This window comes from Corythoichthys intestinalis, chromosome 17 (genome assembly GCF_030265065.1).
Source record: "Corythoichthys intestinalis isolate RoL2023-P3 chromosome 17, ASM3026506v1, whole genome shotgun sequence".
NCBI classification, from domain to species: Eukaryota; Metazoa; Chordata; class Actinopteri; order Syngnathiformes; family Syngnathidae; genus Corythoichthys; species Corythoichthys intestinalis.
In genome coordinates, this window is record NC_080411.1 from 28869220 (window position 1) to 28887925 (window position 18706).

Sequence of the window (18706 nt, forward strand, 5' to 3'; positions counted from 1 at the left end):
AGGTCAACGTATTGGGTGACTTTATGAGGTAGTTGTAGATGTTTCCGAACTCCACTGCAGGCAATTCTTTGGATTGTTTATCCAGCTATCAGCTGCAACTGTATGGGCAGATTTGCAGGCCAATACATGCTAATTTTAAGTTGTATCGCCTCCTCGCGTCTGTCGGCAGTGACTCGTGATAATAATAAGTCATGTTTAAGACGTTTTTATGAAAAAACAAAAGACGCAAAACACAGCTGAAATATATGAATTTCAGACACGTTGCTATGCGAGATGACGTCATCGTGACATCACGCCGACTGCGAGAATTCTGTCTGGGACACCCCAAATAACAAAAATTGGTTTTAGGCACATTTTGTTTGGCCTATCCAACGTTGAAGAACCAGAAATGGATAAAAGATATGTTGTAAATTTTAATATTGGCAAAATTTCACATTCACTGTGTAAAATATGCTAATCAAAGACCAAATTTTCATGTTTTTGGGAAAATGTTTTCTTTATATTTGGACGATTCAAGTTCCTCTTTGAATCCCAAAGCTATAAGGACCAAAAGACTTTGCAAACAGTACAGCTTGTGTTAAAAACGACCCCGACCATTTTATTTATTATTTTGTTGTTCTTGTAAATCTGTTGATTGTATGTGAATTGTTCGCTCATTATGTGTATTTGTTTTTGTTTAAAAAAAAAAAAAAAAAAAAAAATTGTATGTTAATTTATCATTTCCCAACATATTTTAGAATAACAATTGTGGTTGTAAAAAGCTCACAATGTCAGTAATTATAATTTTAAAAAAGGTTTTTAAATTATTTAAAAAAAACAAACAAACAAAAAAAAAAAAAACAAAAACGCCGGCCTCACTCGAGAACGACTTCCGGGTTACAGTGACCTTACTTCCCTTTTGCCCTCTCCTTCGCTTCTCTCCCTTCGTCCGCCATCCTTCTCTCCGCTCAGGGAGCTGGAAGCCCATCGTGAGACTCCAGCATGTTGTCACTGCGCGTCGCAGCGGCTTTGGGCCGCGCACTCCCCCGCCGGGCTGGCTACGTAAGCCCACCACTCGTTAATGTAGTCGATTTTACATTTGTTTTACTGTGGAAAGATAGGGCTTTAGCGTGAAAAATCATGGCCGAGTTGCGCCTCCGGTCTTGCCTGCATACATACGATACCCGGCCTTTTACCGTTCTGTTCCCCACAGCTTTTCTGACATTAATATGTTTATTTGAAATATTGGTGCGTTCCGACAAGAATAAAATGTCTTAGGCTGGCTAACATTGGTTGATGTTAGAGAATTGTTCGTACTGAAGGTCACGTTTATCTAGATCTGTGCATGCAAGAATATTGTTGAGAACCAAGTGTCATCATAATTCAACGAATTCCTCTTTATATCCTGACTCTGATAACAGCTTTGCGTTACAGATGTCCGGTTCTTATTGATGTTGATGATGTTAAATAATAGAACGTATCACATTTCTTATGTTTGTTGCATTATGAAGGTGTCAAAAAATGTTGCTGCAGCATGTGTGGGAGTCAAGAACCTTCACACCACCAGCCCATTTTTGCAGAAAACAGGTAATCACAGTAGAATGATATAATGACCTAATAATTAGCCTGAGGAAAGGGATGTCCTGAATCCTGATACTTTAAAAAAAAAAATTCGGATCTGATTTTTTCGTAATGTTTTGCCGATATCCATACAATTCTAATCCGAAACCTCTATTTGTATTTTTATAAATTATTTTAATTTTGATCAAGTCGCTTATTAGGCATGTGTCGGTGTGAGATTTTGATGGTATGATAATCTTAAACTAAAATATCACATTACCATGAGCTAGCTGGGTTAAAAAAAATCCATTGAACAGGATTTTTCAGGTTGTTTTCAAAACAAATTAGCAAGTTGGAAAATAAGTGTAATATTAAGTTCAAATAATAACTGAAATATTTTAAATACAATCAAAATAAATGCAGTCCTTTAGGTGAGCCTAAACTTACAGCCACAGTTCAACATTATTGCCATCAGAACAGAAATAATTTAATTATTTTCCATAAAAAGCACGAGTGTATGACTCGTATCATGTTTACATTATACACACACTCTCATTCCCAACACAGACAGTTGCCAGAGAGAAAAAAAAACATGTTTTACCACCGCTAGACACACTAAACAAGCTGAAGTTAACTCTCGTATCCGGTGGGAAACGTTAATAACAGTGTTTACGAACCTTTAATTTTGTATACTGTAATTTCTTGACTATTGGGCGCCCCTGATTACAAGCCTCACCCAGTACATTTTTAAAGGAAAAAACATTTTGTTCATATATAAGCCTCTCCCGTCTATAAGCCTCGTGTGCCCACATAGTAACATGAGACATTTACATGGAAGTCTTCACCCTCAGTGTCAGATATGAATAGGCTCAGATATACTTCGCCATCATTCTCTCTTTCGTTGTCGCTTTCAATGTCTCTCATAATGACACAAACTCACTCTTGAGCTTGTGCCGTCCTTTTCGTCACGCAGCAGACCGGCTTTTCGAAACCCGTTTGTAATGGTGGATTTTTTTCACACTGCTCCACGCCGTCAGGATCCACTGGCAGCTTTTCACATGCGGCCAGTTTTTGTAAAGATGTCTCACCGCTGGTCATCCAAGCCTCACATTCAACTCGGAGTGCCACTTTAAATGCACAATTGCATTAAGCAGCTCTGTTTCCTTCTTTATCAGCCACTTTGTTTCGCTTTAACCTTAAAAGCTACGTCATATGCATTTCTTCTAGCATGTTCCATGATGCGGGTCTGATCATTTTACTCATGCACATAGATGAGGGTCTGCTACTTTTATTTATGCACAAAGCACAAAGTTAAATTACCGGTAATAGTGCAAACTAGCGTCTTCCTCGACACATATATTCCACGTGTCTCACTCTTACATTTTATGCTCGAGCGCCCCTGGCGGCCGTTTGAAAAATCACTAAATTGGCCGCACCATTGCAACCGGCGCAGGATTCAAAATGAGGGGAAAAAAGTAGCGGTTGGTAGTCCGGAAATTGCGCTAATTGCAAAATCATATAGAGGGTATTGCCTCCTCGACAGCCACCCTCAGCAAACATGTTTGACATGTCGTGTTGCCCTCCTATAAACCGCGGCCGTCTGTAACCTTTCTGTAGCTGAAGTATTCCCATACTAATGATTTTGTTTTATTCAATGGGGGAAAAAGTTCAGGAGTTTCACCTCCTCCGGCCATTGTTTAGCACAGCTGACTCGCTGACACTGAGTAACAACCGGTGGGGGTGGGTGAGGGCTGACCCTTGTAGCTGCAAGCGATGGATTTCTCCCTGCATTTTTGGAACATAAATATAGCTAATACCTTAGGGACAGTATGACGTGAAATTTTGCGGTTTTGAAACAGTGACTGGTAATTGGCACAATTCTATCGCTAATCCATATGGATTAAAAAATATCAATGGTCAAGAGTTCATTACGTTCTGACCGTGCAAATTCCGGTTTTACAATAAGACCGTGCCGAAATACTAACATTTCAACTCATCGAACACGTTTTCTGTGTATTAACTAAGGGACAGAGGTTTATTTTGTTTGAAAGCATTCATTAACGTTATTACAAAGGAGAAAAAAAAAGTTTTTTTTAGTTTTTTTAGTTTCACATCAGGCAAACAGGTTTGATGGAGAAAGTTGAGGGCCCCCCCAAAAAGCATTAGATCAGGGGTCCCCAACCTATTCCACTAAGGCACACTGTGGGTGCAGGATTTCATTCTTACCAAACAAGATGACAACACTTTTTCCCCAATCTGGTGTTTTACAAGTGCAATCAGTTGATTGCAGTCAGGTGTGGCTTGTTTTAGCAGAAGCCTCATTGGTTCAACTGTCTCTGCTGGATCGGCTGGAACAAAAACCAGGACCCACAGTGTGCCTTGAGGACTGGGTTGAAAACCCCTGCATTAGATTACTTAGAGGATTGTTATATCTTTATTCATGCATTAATTTTGCTTGAACTCTTAGTGGCTATTTTACACTTTCTCATAAGGCACTGCTGAGGTTTCTTCCATCCTGGAGGAAAAGATTATGGGTGCAGATACCAGCGCCGATCTAGAAGAGACCGGTCGCGTGTTGTCCATCGGTGACGGTATTGCCAGAGTCTATGGTCTCAGGAACGTGCAGGCCGAGGAGATGGTGGAGTTCTCCTCTGGACTTAAGGTTGGCTCTTGCGTTTTCTTCATATTTCTGTGCAAAAAGATAAACAATCGCGTGGTAGATTACAGACGAACTAATGTATTTTGCTTGTTTCCAGGGAATGTCTCTGAATTTGGAGCCGGACAATGTTGGTGTGGTTGTATTCGGTAACGACAAGCTAATCAAGGAGGGCGACATTGTCAAGAGAACAGGCGCCATTGTAGACGTGCCCGTCGGAGAGGAGCTGCTGGGCCGGGTAGTGGACGCACTTGGAAATGCGATTGATGGCAAGGTGATTTAACCTCACAAGCTCCAATTGATCATTTCTGCATTAGCCTGGATTTTTACAGGAGGGTCCTCATTGGTTAGAGCACTTGTATTTTCCGTTGTGTTATAGGGCCCCCTTGGTTCCCAGACCCGTAGGCGTGTAGGCCTGAAGGCCCCTGGCATCATCCCGCGCATCTCTGTGAGGGAGCCCATGCAGACTGGTATTAAAGCTGTGGACAGTCTGGTACCCATTGGCCGCGGGCAGCGTGAGCTTATCATCGGTGACAGGCAGACAGGGTAGGACCATTGATCCATCACGCTTATAGTCCATGATTTAAGAGTGAGCCATCTCACGAGTTTGTCATGACACAGTTGCTGCTTTGATCATTTATGGGCTTTGAATGTGCAAACAATAATTCAAGGTATGATCTTTAGATGCGAATACCATTCCTTACAACAAGCAGCACGTTACTATGTACGGAAATATTAAAAGGAAGAGGTTTAAAGCTATCATGCTATTTTCTGTCCAGCTAAACTGAAAACAACTGTTGTGCATTTTCGGGAAAAAAAAAAACGCCTAACTTTGAGAATCTGTCGATACAGAGTCCCGAGCCGAGAAAATATTTTTGACCCAAAATTCCAAACATGTTACTGTCCCACGTGCCGCCTTCATAATGTGAATTATTTTTAAACAAGAATAACGTAGAAAAATGCTTGTCTTTATTAAATGGTTCATTGAGTAAGTCCACTCAAGTCCACTCACGCTTTAACGCTCACGCTGCTGAGAACAGCCTCTCACTTACACAATGAGTTGCCACTGCAAGTTTAACAATGATTGACACATTTGTGCCTTTGATCGTAAAGCTACCAAGCTTCTCTAGCAAGATCAAAGCTACGAAGCCTGTCAATCATCGTTAACTTTAAGTATCAAACGCAAGCTGGACAGTTAGGCCGCACTGCTTAGCAGGAGGGAGGGTGACAGGCTGTGGTGCTGTATGAGCATGAAGCAGAAAACCATAAATATATTTAATTAAAAACCCGATCCTTTTTACCCGATTTCGATCCTCTAAAAAATGGCGCGATCGGCCCGATTTCCCATCACATGATTGGATCGGGACATCCCTAATAGATTTGTTGGCAAATAGCATCAATAGTCGTATTGTTTACAACCGCCAGGGGTCGGGAACCTTTTAGACAGAAATAAAACCCAACATATTTTAAAATGTGATTTCACAAGAGCCATACAGTGTGTGTCTATGTGTATGTATGTATGTATATAAACAAACACTGTATATTCTATGTACAGGAAGCGTCTGGTTGAAGTTATTGCTGCCAAAGAGGGGGCCACAAAATATTAAATGTGATGGTTCACTTACTTATTTTCCCCCTTCTGTCATTGTTTGCATACTATTCTCATTAAAATAAGAAAACCTATAAACATTTGGGTGGTTTTAATTTAAGCAGACACTGTTTTTTCATCTGTGTGATTTTAACGAAGATCAGATCACTTGATGGTTTTATGCAAAAATGTGAGAAATTCCTAAAGGGTCACATTCTTTTTCATACCACTGTACAATGTTTATTAGAGCAAAAGCTTGCATCCAAAATAGTTCTAATTATTCCAAAGTAGTCCAAATTAAAATTTTAATGTGTTTCTCCAGCAAAACCGCCATCGCCATCGACACCATCATCAACCAGAAGCGCTTCAATGAGGGCACGGATGAGAAAAAGAAGCTGTACTGCATATACGTGGCCATTGGCCAGAAGAGGTCCACTGTGGCCCAGCTGGTCAAGAGGCTGACGGACGCCGACGCCATGAAGTACACAATCGTGGTGTCGGCCACCGCCTCCGACGCCGCCCCTCTGCAGTACCTGGCGCCTTACTCTGGCTGTTCCATGGGCGAGTACTTCCGCGACAACGGCAAGCACGCCCTCATTATCTATGACGATCTCTCCAAGCAGGTGAGCTTTTTGCTGCCATAGTTACTAGTAATCACTAGTGCTGTGTGTTATCGTTAAAAATCTGCTATCACGACATGGGCTATCGATTATTTTCGTAGTCGATTAATCGATGAACTAGTTAGTTCGAATAATCGAGTAATTGGATAAGACACGTGAAAAATTAAAATACCTGAGCTGAGCTTCAAACGGTACAAAAAATAAATGAGGATCTATGTACAACAAAAGAACAGTTGGCTGACTTACATAGCAAAAGTCCGCTAGCTTAAATGCTATTAAAATGCTAACATTTTTTTCCCACAATGCTCTTAACAAATGGTTCAGACTCATATTCCCACAAAAAACAGCTAAATATACCTATAAAGTAAATTACAAATGCATTAAAAATACATTAGCTCAAACGAAAACTTAGCTTATTTTGGTCTTAACATGGAGCAGCTGGATTCAACCATGTTAAATGAGGCAGACTAGAGGGCAGTCTGTCCACCTAAACTAGTAAAACTGAATGCAAACACTTACAAAACCATTAAAACGCCACGGTAATTAAACGAATACTCGAAGCTGCAAAATTTAATTCGAATCTTTTTTTTCTTAATTGAATACTCGAGGTAATAAATCGTTGCAGCACTACTCACGATATCACTACACCACGATATAATCCATTTTAAATTTTTGGGTGAATTGTTTTCTGCAGTAAAAAAGCAATGTGGCTGGACTTTAAGCTGTAGACATACAAATTTAACTGATAAAATTAATCAGAACGTTTCCTTCTGTAACAAAATTTTATCAACAGCACTAGTAATCTTTTATTTTTAAAATTTAATTTCAATTCCACATACTCCTATTTAGATAACTGTAGTGTTTTGAGTTTGCTTAACATGACAAGCTTTAGATTTCTAGGCAAATATGCCTATGTCAGAGGAGACTGCTCAGACATGGGTTGCAAGTCTAAAAAAATAACATGAATATATTTCTTCTTACTGTATAAGCTTTTAACAACTCTAAACCGACCTTTGTGTGTTCCTCTTCCAGGCCGTCGCCTACCGTCAGATGTCCCTGCTGCTCCGTCGCCCACCCGGCCGCGAAGCTTACCCGGGTGACGTGTTTTACTTGCATTCCCGCCTGCTGGAGAGGGCCGCAAAGATGAACGACAACTTTGGCGGAGGCTCACTTACCGCCCTGCCCGTCATCGAGACGCAAGCCGGCGATGTGTCTGCCTACATTCCAACCAATGTCATCTCAATCACAGATGGGCAGGTAACCGCGAACTGCCATTGACTCATTCCGAGCCATTGAAACCATCCAATCTATTAGCTATGAATGATCACGTCAGCTGCCCGCGCTCCGTAAATATCTGGCTTCTCCCTCAGATCTTCTTGGAAACAGAGCTGTTCTACAAGGGCATCCGTCCCGCCATCAACGTCGGTCTGTCTGTGTCACGTGTCGGATCAGCGGCCCAGACCAGGGCAATGAAACAGGTGAATTCCACTCATTGACACTAACCATTGTACAAAGTTCACAAATTTGACTTGTTAATTTTGCTCCAGGTGGCCGGTACTATGAAGCTGGAGCTGGCCCAGTACCGCGAGGTGGCCGCCTTCGCCCAGTTCGGCTCCGATCTGGACGCCGCCACACAGCAGCTTCTCAACCGCGGCGTGCGGCTGACCGAGCTGCTCAAGCAGGGCCAGTATTGTGAGTTTTGAGTAATCTCTACAAAATTAGGTGCTGAGTTTTTGCTTTTGAGACACGGTAGCACATCTTTCTGCAGCGCCCATGGCCATCGAAGAGCAAGTAACAGTCATATACGCTGGTGTGAGGGGACACTTGGACAAGATGGAACCCAGCAAGATCACAAAGTTCGAGAAAGCCTTCCTGCAGCACATTCTGAGTCAGCACCAAGACCTGTTGGCTGCTATCAAGTAGGTTTGATGTTGAGGTGTTACTTTATAACCAAAATATTTAGTAATATTTAAGTAATCAGTATCACTCCCCCATTGTGGGAGGTAGTCTAGATCAGTGAGAACTGTGGTTATAAAATATTTTAGCAATTAAATCTTTTATGGCATGTTTTGTCTTTATTCTTAAAACAATATAAACTCACACAGTTTAGAGCAATGGATAATATTCCATTTTCAACTGATTTAGTCTAATTTGTAAAAATTTAGAAAAATACAAAGCATTAATTCTTATTTATTTCCCCACTTAATGTATTTCAGCCTAGAATACGCACACCCACCCACAATTGGCTTTTTAAACACGTGATTAAATTATAAAGCACAGTGTGGCGATCTAAGAGGAATAAAGAACACTTTATTGGCCCATATGCACCATCTATGGAGATAAGTGAAATGTTGCTTAGTGCTTTTAATTGAGTAAAGGATTGCATTAGGTTTCATTTGTGTACTTTCGAGCACAATTGTTACATATTTGGATTCAGCAAAGCTGTTCGATAAACTGAAGAAAATTGTGCCTCTTTAAATGACATACTCATTTTTGTGATCTTCCTCCTTGCAGGGCTGACGGCAAAATTTCCGAGGCCTCCGATGCCAAGCTAAAGCAGATTGTCCTCAACTTCCTCTCCAGCTTTGAGTAACGTGTGATGACGCATTCCTCTTTTTGTGTTGTGCTCCATGTTCGCTTGTAGCTCGGGTCAGTTGTACTTTCCATGAAACCTTAATCTGTAATGTACAGCCAAGAGAATTAAAAGGATTAAAAAAAAGCATGAATTTTTATTTGAAGTATGTGAAATAAGATTAATCCTGATTTTCAACGATAGTTCAATCAGTATGTAAAAAAATATTTAAGAAACCATTTCGAGTTTATCCCAATACTGTCCAAATCCAAAAATCAGATATATATGGTTGTGGACTTTTTATTACCAATCATTTATTGTTTTTAGGTTTTGCACTATGAATGCAGATGGTCTACTAAGGTAACAAATCTCAAGTATCTTACTTTGGACACATCTAATGGTCAATAAGCAAGCATAAGTGCTGTGCTAAGCTGTGACCAGCCCTTTTACAAAGGTAGAAGGCTTCAACACTTTAAAGGCAACATGAATGTTGGCCCAAAACCAGTAATGGAAAAAGATATATATTATCCGATATTTTAAAATGCTTTCATCGGCCGATATTATCGGCTACCTGACTATAAAGCAATTAAAAAAAAATTTTTTATTGGTGAGTCAAACAACACATTACCATGGTGCAACTGTTCACAAATGTGAGAATGTAAGAAATGTGTACAGTGAACAATTTAAACAAGGCAACTTAAATACACTTTTTTAAACATTTTCGTGGTACATTCAAAACGTGTGCGTGCAAAAATCCTTGTGATAATTGAGACAATCTATGAAATTGAATTCAAAATAAATAAGCAATAAATAGACATTAAAAAGTGACAGACAGCCGTGCAGGAATTTTCTCTTTATACCCAGTACTGTTTGGTGTGCATGAGAGGTCGGGGGTGCTGTTTGGGCACGTGGTTCTGTTTGACGTAGCACGGATCGTAGTAGTCCCACTCCAACCCTGATGCCAGCACGCCGGTGGACAAGCCATCGCTGTCCGCTGATAAAATCCGCAAGGACACACCTTAAACACAATTTTGAAACTGGTAAAAAAAAGTAAAAAGCAAGGAGCTTTACAGTTGCTAGGGCACCTATTCGAACGGAATCCAGTTATTTAAGAAATGGTGCTGAGTGCCGACAAACCTGCACTAGCACCAAAGTCGCTATCCAGCCCAGATGTGTTGGAGCAAGAGCCGTCTGAAGGTGGGTGGATATAGGACTCCCACTCCATGTGCGCGTTGTCCAATGGGTGTAGTGCTCCCAGGTTCCATTCCGTCAGCATTCGGTACATGCTGCTCTGACTGATGCCGTCCGTGTGCTCCGCTTCCCTATAAACACACTAGGGTGGCAATAAAAATCTTTAGGCCATGTCTACATGTAGCAGGGTATTTGACAAAAATAACTTTTTCTACGTTTCGGCATTTCCACGCACACATTTAAACAAGTGTTCTTAAAACCTCCGTCCAAAGTGAAGATGTGCGAATTCTGGGTTTGTGGCGCCATCATATGGACAATGATAACCGAAGATTAAACTGTGGAAACGTCACTGACTGCAACAAAATTTGTCCCTACGTCACACATGAGACCAATGTTAACATTTGGAGTAAATTAGGTGCCCCCCCCCATTTATTTACAAACTCTTGCAGTGCTTCATATTGAAGAACACATGCAAAAGATGGGGTTGCTATGGACAAATATTTTTCACGCATTGTTATGAATGTACTTAAAAAAAATGTTTTCCTTCAAACGTGCTTGTGTGGACGTAATTATTTTTCCCCCGACGTATTAGGGCAGGATCCTCGGTTTTATAAAACCCTGCTAGGTGTAGACATGGCCTTAGGCCCACTTGGATCATGCTACCCAGGTATCATCTAGCCAGCTGCGTATTTTATGCCACTTATGGCACACTTGTTATGGGCCGACAGCAAATTATTAAAATATCGTTGAATGTGGTCTGCGCAAGAAGCTTAAGTTCAACCTACATTCTATTGCACTTCTCAGCTTCAACACTAGATGGAGCTTGTCACTTAAAGAGTGCCTTCATCAGCTAAGAGTTAAAAAATGTAGGAAACTAGAATTTCAGTACAATATTTTGTTTACATTAATAGTTATATACAGAGGTGGGTAGTAATGCGTTACATGTACTCCGTTACATTTACTCGAGTAACTTTTTGAGGAAAAATGTACTTCTAAGAGTAGTTTTACTAAGTCATACTTTTTACTTGAGTAGATCTGTGAAGAAAAAAATGCTACTCTTACTCCGCTACTTTGGGCTGCACAAGAGTAGTTACATTTTTCCACTTTAGTCTACATCAGACATGTCCAAAGTCCGGCCCGGGGGCCAAATGCGGCCCGTGGTCAAATTTCATCCGGCCCCTAGCCTCTGTTATAAAATCAATAATGTCTGGCCCGCACACAGACTTAATAAATTGGTCAGCAGTACTGCTACCAGCATATGAGGTAGCTAACACACTAAATGCTGCTCCTCATTTACCCACTAAAAGGCAGCAGTACTCTAAGCAACATTACCCCGTGTGACCCTTTACTCCCAATTTTCTAAAATGGCGACAATCAACAGCAACAAAAAAAGAGTTGACTGCGACGGCCGACCCGTCAAGGATACGTCTGCCTCAACTGTCTGCCTCATTTGCAAAGAGACAGTCACTGTTTTTAAAGAGTTCAACGTGAGGCGATATTACCATCCAAGTCACGCTGACATGTACAACAAGATTACAGGGACGATGCGTAGCGAGAAAGATTGTTGAAATTAATTATTATTATTAATTAAAAATAATAATAAAGCAAATGTGACACTCAGAATGGCTTGCTAAAATTTGCTTAAATATATCGTTCTACGTAAAGGACGTCAGCCAAGGTCGGCCCCCCAAATTTTTACCACACCAAATCTGGCCCCCTTTGCAAAAAGTTTGGACACCCCTGGTCTACATATTAGATTTACGTTTTTGCCAGTGATGCCAAGAGTAGCTCTACCAATTTCACCAAAAAGATGCCGCAACAATAATCACATGACTCCATTATACCAATCAGACATAAGCTTGCTGATCACGGCAGCCTTTTCATTCACGTGGTGTATTTAAAGCACCGTAAAAAAAAATGTATTTGATATAGAGCGCCGCTCTCAACATGAATCAAAAGCACGGATTTTAACCTCTTCCAATTTGTATTTGGCACCAATTGACCACGGAAAACTGGAGATATGATCCTTTAAATTTCATAATAGGAACTACTATTCACTATTCAAACTAGGAACTGTTTTCTCCACTACAGGGCACTCATGCTCTTTAGATGATCAATGCTTAATTTTTGTCAGTTCTTTTTCTCTCGCCGGAATTCAATGACATATATATATATATATATATATATATATATATATATATATATATATATTTTGTATTTCTTTGGCTTAATGTGGTTATGTAATGGGTTATTGTACAGTATCATAACAGCTGAGAAGAAAAATACCATAGTTAAAAAAATCTTAACAAAAATGTAAGCAGTTACTCACAAGCATTCTTTTCACCAAATACTTCTTTACTTCTACTTCAGTACATTTTTTGGATGACTACTTATACTTTTGAGAATTATTATTTTGAAGTAACGCTACTCTTAGTTGAGTAAAATTTCTGGCTACTCTACCCACCTGGGGTTATATAAAACAATCAAAATATCCTACATGATAAATTGAGCTATTTACTTTAAAAAATATATATATATTTACCATCGCTGGACATTTTTTGTTCTGTAAAGTTTTAGTACTATAGATTGCATTATCCTTATAATGTACCGTGGGATAATTTTGTTGCTTAAATTATAGCACTTAATCTTTCACTGCTATTGACAGAGAAATAAAATCCATTTCAACTGGGAAGGCTCAGGCTGGCATTGAGTGAACATGATTCACTGACATTGATGTTCTGATAGACGACCAATCCGACTTGGAAGGACTGCCATCTATAAACGGAGTTTAAGGGGGGCCAGGCCTTCCCCCTGGTGGCCGAAAAGTGTCATTGCATGCAATTGACTTTCCTATATATATATATAAGTCTTAAAGCAAGAAAGCAAACAACAAAAATGAATGAAATGAACAAAAAATATATTTTTATAATGGGTCAAAATTATTTTTCGAGCAGATCATGTGACTAGCGCCTTAGACGGTAATTAGCTTTGCATATTTTAAAAAATTAGGGGAAGGCAATTTTATTTTTCAAATGATTTTTTTTTTTTTTTGATTGAAGCAACTTTTTGGGGGATTGTATGATTTAGACACAAATGTCCTACCCATAATATGGCCCAAACACAAAAAGGATTGCTAAAATCAAAGAAAACTTTTAAAATTAAAAATTAAGTGTTCAAATGCAAATATGAGTCTCAAATATTTTTTTCGCATTCAAAAACTTTTTTTCAATGATTGAAATTTGTCTTTTTTTTTTTTTAATTGAGGTGATTTCTCGTTTGAAAATATATTTTTTTGTTTGAACTTATTTTTTGATTAAATAATAAAGACAGAAATGTCCTAGCCAAAATGTGGCCCAAACGCAAAACATTACTTCAATCAAAAAAGTTGCTTCAATAAAAAAAAGATTTAAAAAAAATTAAAGAAAGAAGTTTTCAAATGCATTTTTTTTTTTTTTTGAGATTCAAATTAATTTTTGCATTCAAACACATTTTTAAATCAAATAATGAAGACGCAAATCTACCTCCATATGGCTCTGCCCAGGGGATACAATTTTTGACTGGGGTAACTACATTGGCACGACACCAGCGGGCATACCATATTCAATGGATGACGATCTTGGCGAAAAGTATAGCTGTCCTAAGCAGCCTGATTTAGAATTCCCCTCAAGAACGATGGGAAACAAAAAAAAAAAACGTTCATTTTCAACTTATTATAAATATTTTTGTAATTTTTATTGCTGACACTATGTTTTGGGGTCATCAACATGTTGTGCCGCCCCCGGACCAAAAGTCAAACTCCGCCTATGATGCTATCAATCGATTGATCCATCAAACGATCGCTGTCAGTTCTCCCAATCAAAATAGATTGGACGTCTATCTTTGGAGCACTCACCGTAGGGGAGTTGGGGGGAACAAGGTTTCCTCGAGTGTCGACCTCAGAGTCGCTGGACTGAGGAAGCACCGGCGCGCTATGTCGCCCCTCGGGCTTACTGGATCTCGCCGCCCAGTAGGAGGACGACGTAGACGGCGCTGCAGCCCGGATGCTACTGGGGGCCCACAAAGACCCGGACCCCGTCCTCCTCAGCAGCCAAAACCTCTCCTTGGTTGACGAAGAAGCCCTGGAGGACGTAACCGGCGGTTGAGGCAGAGCGGGTTCGGACAGTGACATGAACGCCCTCCGGGTGGAGAACACTTCCACCTCGGGCGACCTCCGGGCGGAGAACACTTCCACCTCGGGCGACCTCCGGGCTCGCTGCACAGCGGACTCTAGCAGCAGGAAGTCATCTGCGTCCTCTCGGTGCAGCGGCCGAGGCCTCGCCTTGGAGAAAAGGAAGAGTTTGTAGCCTAGGAAGAGGCAGTTGAGCAGGAGCAGCAGGACCACGGCTGGGATGAGCAGCAGGACCACCAGGGTGAGGCTTGTTAAAGGATTCCCCTCGCTTAGGTTGAGGCTGGGTAGGGTGCTCTGACGTGGTTGTGACATTTTATCCCAGAGGACATCAAAAGAAACTTTTTTCCTCCTAATTGCAATTGATTCTAACTCATGCTAGTGTAAGTCCACACGTGATTTAGTGTGCCATCTATTTTGTGTACTTTGATGTGCATCTCTTCTGTAAAAGTGAACCTCAGTGAAAAATAACAAAATGCGAGCTACTGTAGGACGTGCACACTGGATTGAACGACATTACAGAGTGGCAGCTGCACGCAATTATGTGCACTGACGCACGCTGCTGTAACAAAGAAAGACCAGTCGGGGGTGCCAGTGGACAGGATGCCTATATACATGCAAAAACTACCATGGTAAAACTATTTTTGAATGCCGAAAAAGCGTCAAATATGCTCATAGTCCCTGGAAACAATCATAAATGTGCAATCGAAGAAATAAATGAATACATTAAAAAAAAAAAAATGGCCAAAGATTTTTGAATGCTCATTTGTGGACAAGTTTGTCACCTTTGATCTACTCTTGCTCTTTGAAATTGTAGTACCGTAGTTTTGGGACTATATGTCGCAGTTTTTTTTCCCATTATTTGGCAGAGGGTGCGACTTATACTCTGGAGCGATTTATGTGTGAAATTAACACATATCATTTGAATTTCACCTGTTATTTTCACACTAAACCGCAAGAGGGCGCTCAAGGCCTGTGTTTCAACATTGATGGTAACTTAAGAATACAAATAAAAACAACTCAGAAGGGCTGAACAAAATGACACTGAAAATAAAATCATATTCTGCAGATAACAAGCGGCAACTAGTGAAATATGAATTTGAAAAGCAGCAACTGGCTGCAGAAAGAAAGTTCACTGTTTTGTGGCTAAAGGTGTATTTTTCAGATGAATCTTCTATTGAATTACACCACAGCCGCCACAAATATTGCAGGAGATCTACTGGAGCCCGCGTGGATACGAGATTCACTCAGAAGACAGTGAAGTTTGGTGGTGGCAAAATCATGGTCTGGGGTTACATGCAGTATGGGAGTGTGCGAGAGATCTGCAGAGTGGAAGGCAACGTAAATAGTCTGAAATAACCACAAATCTTAGCTGCCTCTAACATTCCTAACCATAAAAAGGGACCAATTCTGCAGCAGGATGGTGCTCCATCGCATACTTCAATCTCTACCTCAAAGTTCCTCAAGGCAAAGAAGATCAAGATCCTCCAGGACTGGCCAGCCCAGTCACCAGACATGAACAGGATGAAAGAGGAAGCATGGAAGACGAAACCCAAGAATGTTGATGAACTCTGGGAGGCATGCAAGACTGCTTTCTTTGATGTTCCTGATGACTTCATCAATAAATTGCATGAATCCTTGCCAAACCGCATGGATGCAGTCCTTCAAGCCCATGGAAGTCATCCAAAATATTAAATTTCGATCTCACAGCACCACAACTTAATTCGCTAATGTTATGTAACATATTTTTGTATTTGAAGTACATTTTTTGTTCAATTTTCGCACTACTTTCTGTAGGCGACAAAACTTGTCTTGTCAAAATTTGACCTTTATCTCTTCATTAAATGATAAATCTTTTATCAGTGAAACAAATATATTTTTGTACATTCAACATCATTTAGGAGGGTCTTAGCTTTCCTATGAGCCATTTCTGAAACCAATTGAATCATTAAAAGTCAAGTTATTAGCAATTGTTTCTACAAAATGGATAAGCGACAACACTTTTGTCAGGGACTGTACTCTCAACTCTGGAGACACACAGTGTCCACACTGTTTAAAGGACTGTGAAGCTGCGCGAATGACTAAACCAAGCCGCATCGTAACCAGTGATAGGAAGCTAATCCTGAACAAACGTTGAGCTTGTTGTAGCGCATACTTAATCAATGATATGTACACACAACAGTATACATCTGTATTCGTATTTTTTGGTATTTTTGGGGAAGCTAAGTTTACCTTGCAGTCTTAGCGCATTCGCTTCTGATTTCATTATACTTAACCAACTGATATACACTGCTGGCCAAAAATATTGGCACCCCTGCAATTGTGCCAGATAATGCTCAAATTCTCCCAGAAAATGACTCCAATTACAAATGCTTTGTTAGTATTATCTTCATTTATTGTATCATCATTTATTTTTCTTGCAATGAAAAAACACAAAAGAGAATTTAAAAAAATAATAAATCATTATCGTTTTACACAAAACAAAACGGACAAAAGTATTGGCACCCTCAGCCTAATACTTGGTAGCACAACCTTTAGGCAAAATAACTGCGAACAACCGCGTCCGGTATCCATCAATGAGTTTCTTACAATGCTCTAGCATAGTTTGCCACAGTGCCATGGGCGTTTCACCTATTGATGATACTGCGCACGGTAGACACAGGAACATTCAGGTCTTTGGAGATGGACTTGTAGCCTTGCGATTGCCCATGCTTCCTCACAATTTTGCTTCTCAAGTTCTCAGACACTTATTTGGTCTTCTTTCTTTTCTCCATGCTCAATGTGGTACACACAAGGACACAGGACAGAGGTTGTGTCAACTTTAATCCATTTTAACTCACTGCAAGTTTGATTTAGTTATTGCCACCACCTGTAATGTGCCACAGGTAAGTAATGGGTGCTGTTAATTACACAAATTAGAGAAGCATCACGTGATTTTTCAAACGGGGCCAATACTTTTGTCCGGCCTATTTTTGGAGTTCTGTGTAAAACGATAATGATTTTTTTTTTTCATTCTCTTTTGTGATTTTTCATTGCAAGCAAAATAAATGAAGATATTACTACCAAAGTATTTGTAATTGCAATCATTTTCTGGGAGAAATTTGAGCATTATCCGACAGAATTGCAGGGGTACCAACACTTTTGGGCAGCAGTGTAGCGATCCAGGTGCATTTCTTGTTCTCCCCGTTCTTGATTGGTCTGCATAGGCATTCTAGGAATTTCTTTTTGACTAATTGCAATTTTAATTGGAAAGAAGCAGAAGAAAGGACCTACCTAGTGAAGTTTGTGAATTGGTCATGTGAAAAATTCAGTCATTGTAAGCAGTAGAAGACAAAAGGCTTAATTAAAATTGTATAGAATTTGTCAGTGGACTAATTGCAGTCATTGAGTACATAAAGGTTAAATGTGGTGCTAGACTCAATGTGGTCTGTTGTTTGATTGTTGACTCATTGGTAGCGACAAATGATAGACAGATTTTGTCCATTGGAACAACATGTACAACACCTAACTACTGTTCGTCAGTTTAGCTTGAAGCACTGAGACTGATCATTCGGTTGGCATATTCACCGTACAGTTGGGTCATGGAGGTGCTGGAAACAATTACAGCTGACTTTGAGCAGGGTAGATGTGCTAACCAGGCATCTACCATGCTGTCGCCAGATAATTATGTGGTCAAATAAATTTGTACTGTGTTGATATACAGTCCCTGACAAAAGTCTTGTCACTTATCAATTTTGTAGAAACAATTGCTAATAACCTGACTTTTAATTATTCAACTGGTTTCAGAAATAGCTCATATGAAAGCCAAGACCCTCCTAAATGATATTGAATGTACAAAAATATATTTGTTTCACTGAAAAAAGATTTATCATTTAATGAAGAGATAAAGGTCAAATTTTGGCAAGACAAAAGTTTTGTCGCCTACAGAAAGTAGTGTGAAAAATGAACAAAAAAATGTACTTCAAATACAAAAATATGTTACATAACATAAGCGAATTAAGTAGTGGTGCTGTGAGATCCAAATTTAATATTTTGTATGACTTCCATGGGCTTGATGGACTGCATCCATGTGGTTCGGCAAAGATTCATAACAATTTATTGATGAAGTCATCAGGAACATCAAAGAAAGCAGTCTTGCATACCTCCCAGAGTTCATCAACATTCTTGGGCTTTGTCTTCCATGCTTCCTCTTTCATCCTACCCCAGACATGCTCAATGATGTTCATGTCTGGGGACATGTCTGCCCAGTCCTGGAGGATCTTGATCTTCTTTGCCTGGAGCAGGGGTGGGCAAACTATTCCACAAAGGGCCGCAGTGGGTGCGGGTTTTTGTTCATACCCATCATGAGGACAGCCTTTCACCAATCCGGTTTCTT

The 18706-nt window shown here is 40.0% G+C and overlaps 2 protein-coding genes across 4 annotated transcripts; one reads left to right on the forward strand and one right to left on the reverse strand.

The window, feature by feature from the left end:
• Positions 1-892: 892 nt before the first annotated feature.
• On the forward strand, positions 893-9122 carry LOC130905064 (ATP synthase subunit alpha, mitochondrial). Its single transcript, XM_057818070.1, has 11 exons — positions 893-1041; positions 1491-1566; positions 4032-4201; positions 4296-4469; positions 4575-4741; positions 6106-6406; positions 7436-7660; positions 7774-7881; positions 7951-8095; positions 8172-8322; positions 8918-9122. Exons 1-11 carry the CDS (start codon positions 982-984, stop codon positions 8994-8996), a joined length of 1656 nt encoding a protein of 551 aa, XP_057674053.1. The 5' UTR covers positions 893-981; the 3' UTR covers positions 8997-9122.
• Positions 4049-14880, reverse strand: hwa (huluwa). Of its 3 annotated transcripts, XR_009061019.1 has the most exons (5): positions 14059-14879; positions 10113-10308; positions 9836-9993; positions 8891-9081; positions 4049-4228 (listed from the first exon to the last, which is right to left on the reverse strand). XR_009061019.1 is itself a non-coding variant. In XM_057818071.1 (4 exons), exons 1-4 carry the CDS (start codon positions 14644-14646, stop codon positions 8971-8973), a joined length of 1053 nt encoding a protein of 350 aa, XP_057674054.1. In that variant the 5' UTR covers positions 14647-14879; the 3' UTR covers positions 8672-8970. The 3 variants fall into 3 exon arrangements, 2 of the variants coding, with proteins under 2 accessions (XP_057674054.1, XP_057674056.1); XM_057818071.1 differs by lacking the exon at positions 4049-4228 and having other exon boundaries at positions 8672-9081; XM_057818073.1 differs by lacking the exons at positions 4049-4228; positions 8891-9081 and having other exon boundaries at positions 9830-9993; positions 14059-14880.
• Between the last annotated feature and the right edge of the window lie 3826 nt (positions 14881-18706).

Bases quoted from the DNA above. Each gene is read 5' to 3' on its own strand.
- LOC130905064 (XM_057818070.1), top strand. From the start codon at position 982: ATGTTGTCACTGCGCGTCGCAGCGGCTTTGGGCCGCGCACTCCCCCGC. The intron at 6,407-7,435 runs GTGAGCTTTTTG...TTCCTCTTCCAG, and splicing joins ATGACGATCTCTCCAAGCAG to GCCGTCGCCTACCGTCAGAT. The intron at 7,661-7,773 runs GTAACCGCGAAC...CTTCTCCCTCAG, and splicing joins TCTCAATCACAGATGGGCAG to ATCTTCTTGGAAACAGAGCT.
- hwa (XM_057818071.1), bottom strand. From the start codon at position 14,646: ATGTCACAACCACGTCAGAGCACCCTACCCAGCCTCAACCTAAGCGAG. The intron at 10,309-14,058 runs GTGAGTGCTCCA...TTGCCACCCTAG, and splicing joins TTCCCCCCAACTCCCCTACG to TGTGTTTATAGGGAAGCGGA. The intron at 9,994-10,112 runs GTTTGTCGGCAC...ATTGTGTTTAAG, and splicing joins CGACTTTGGTGCTAGTGCAG to GTGTGTCCTTGCGGATTTTA.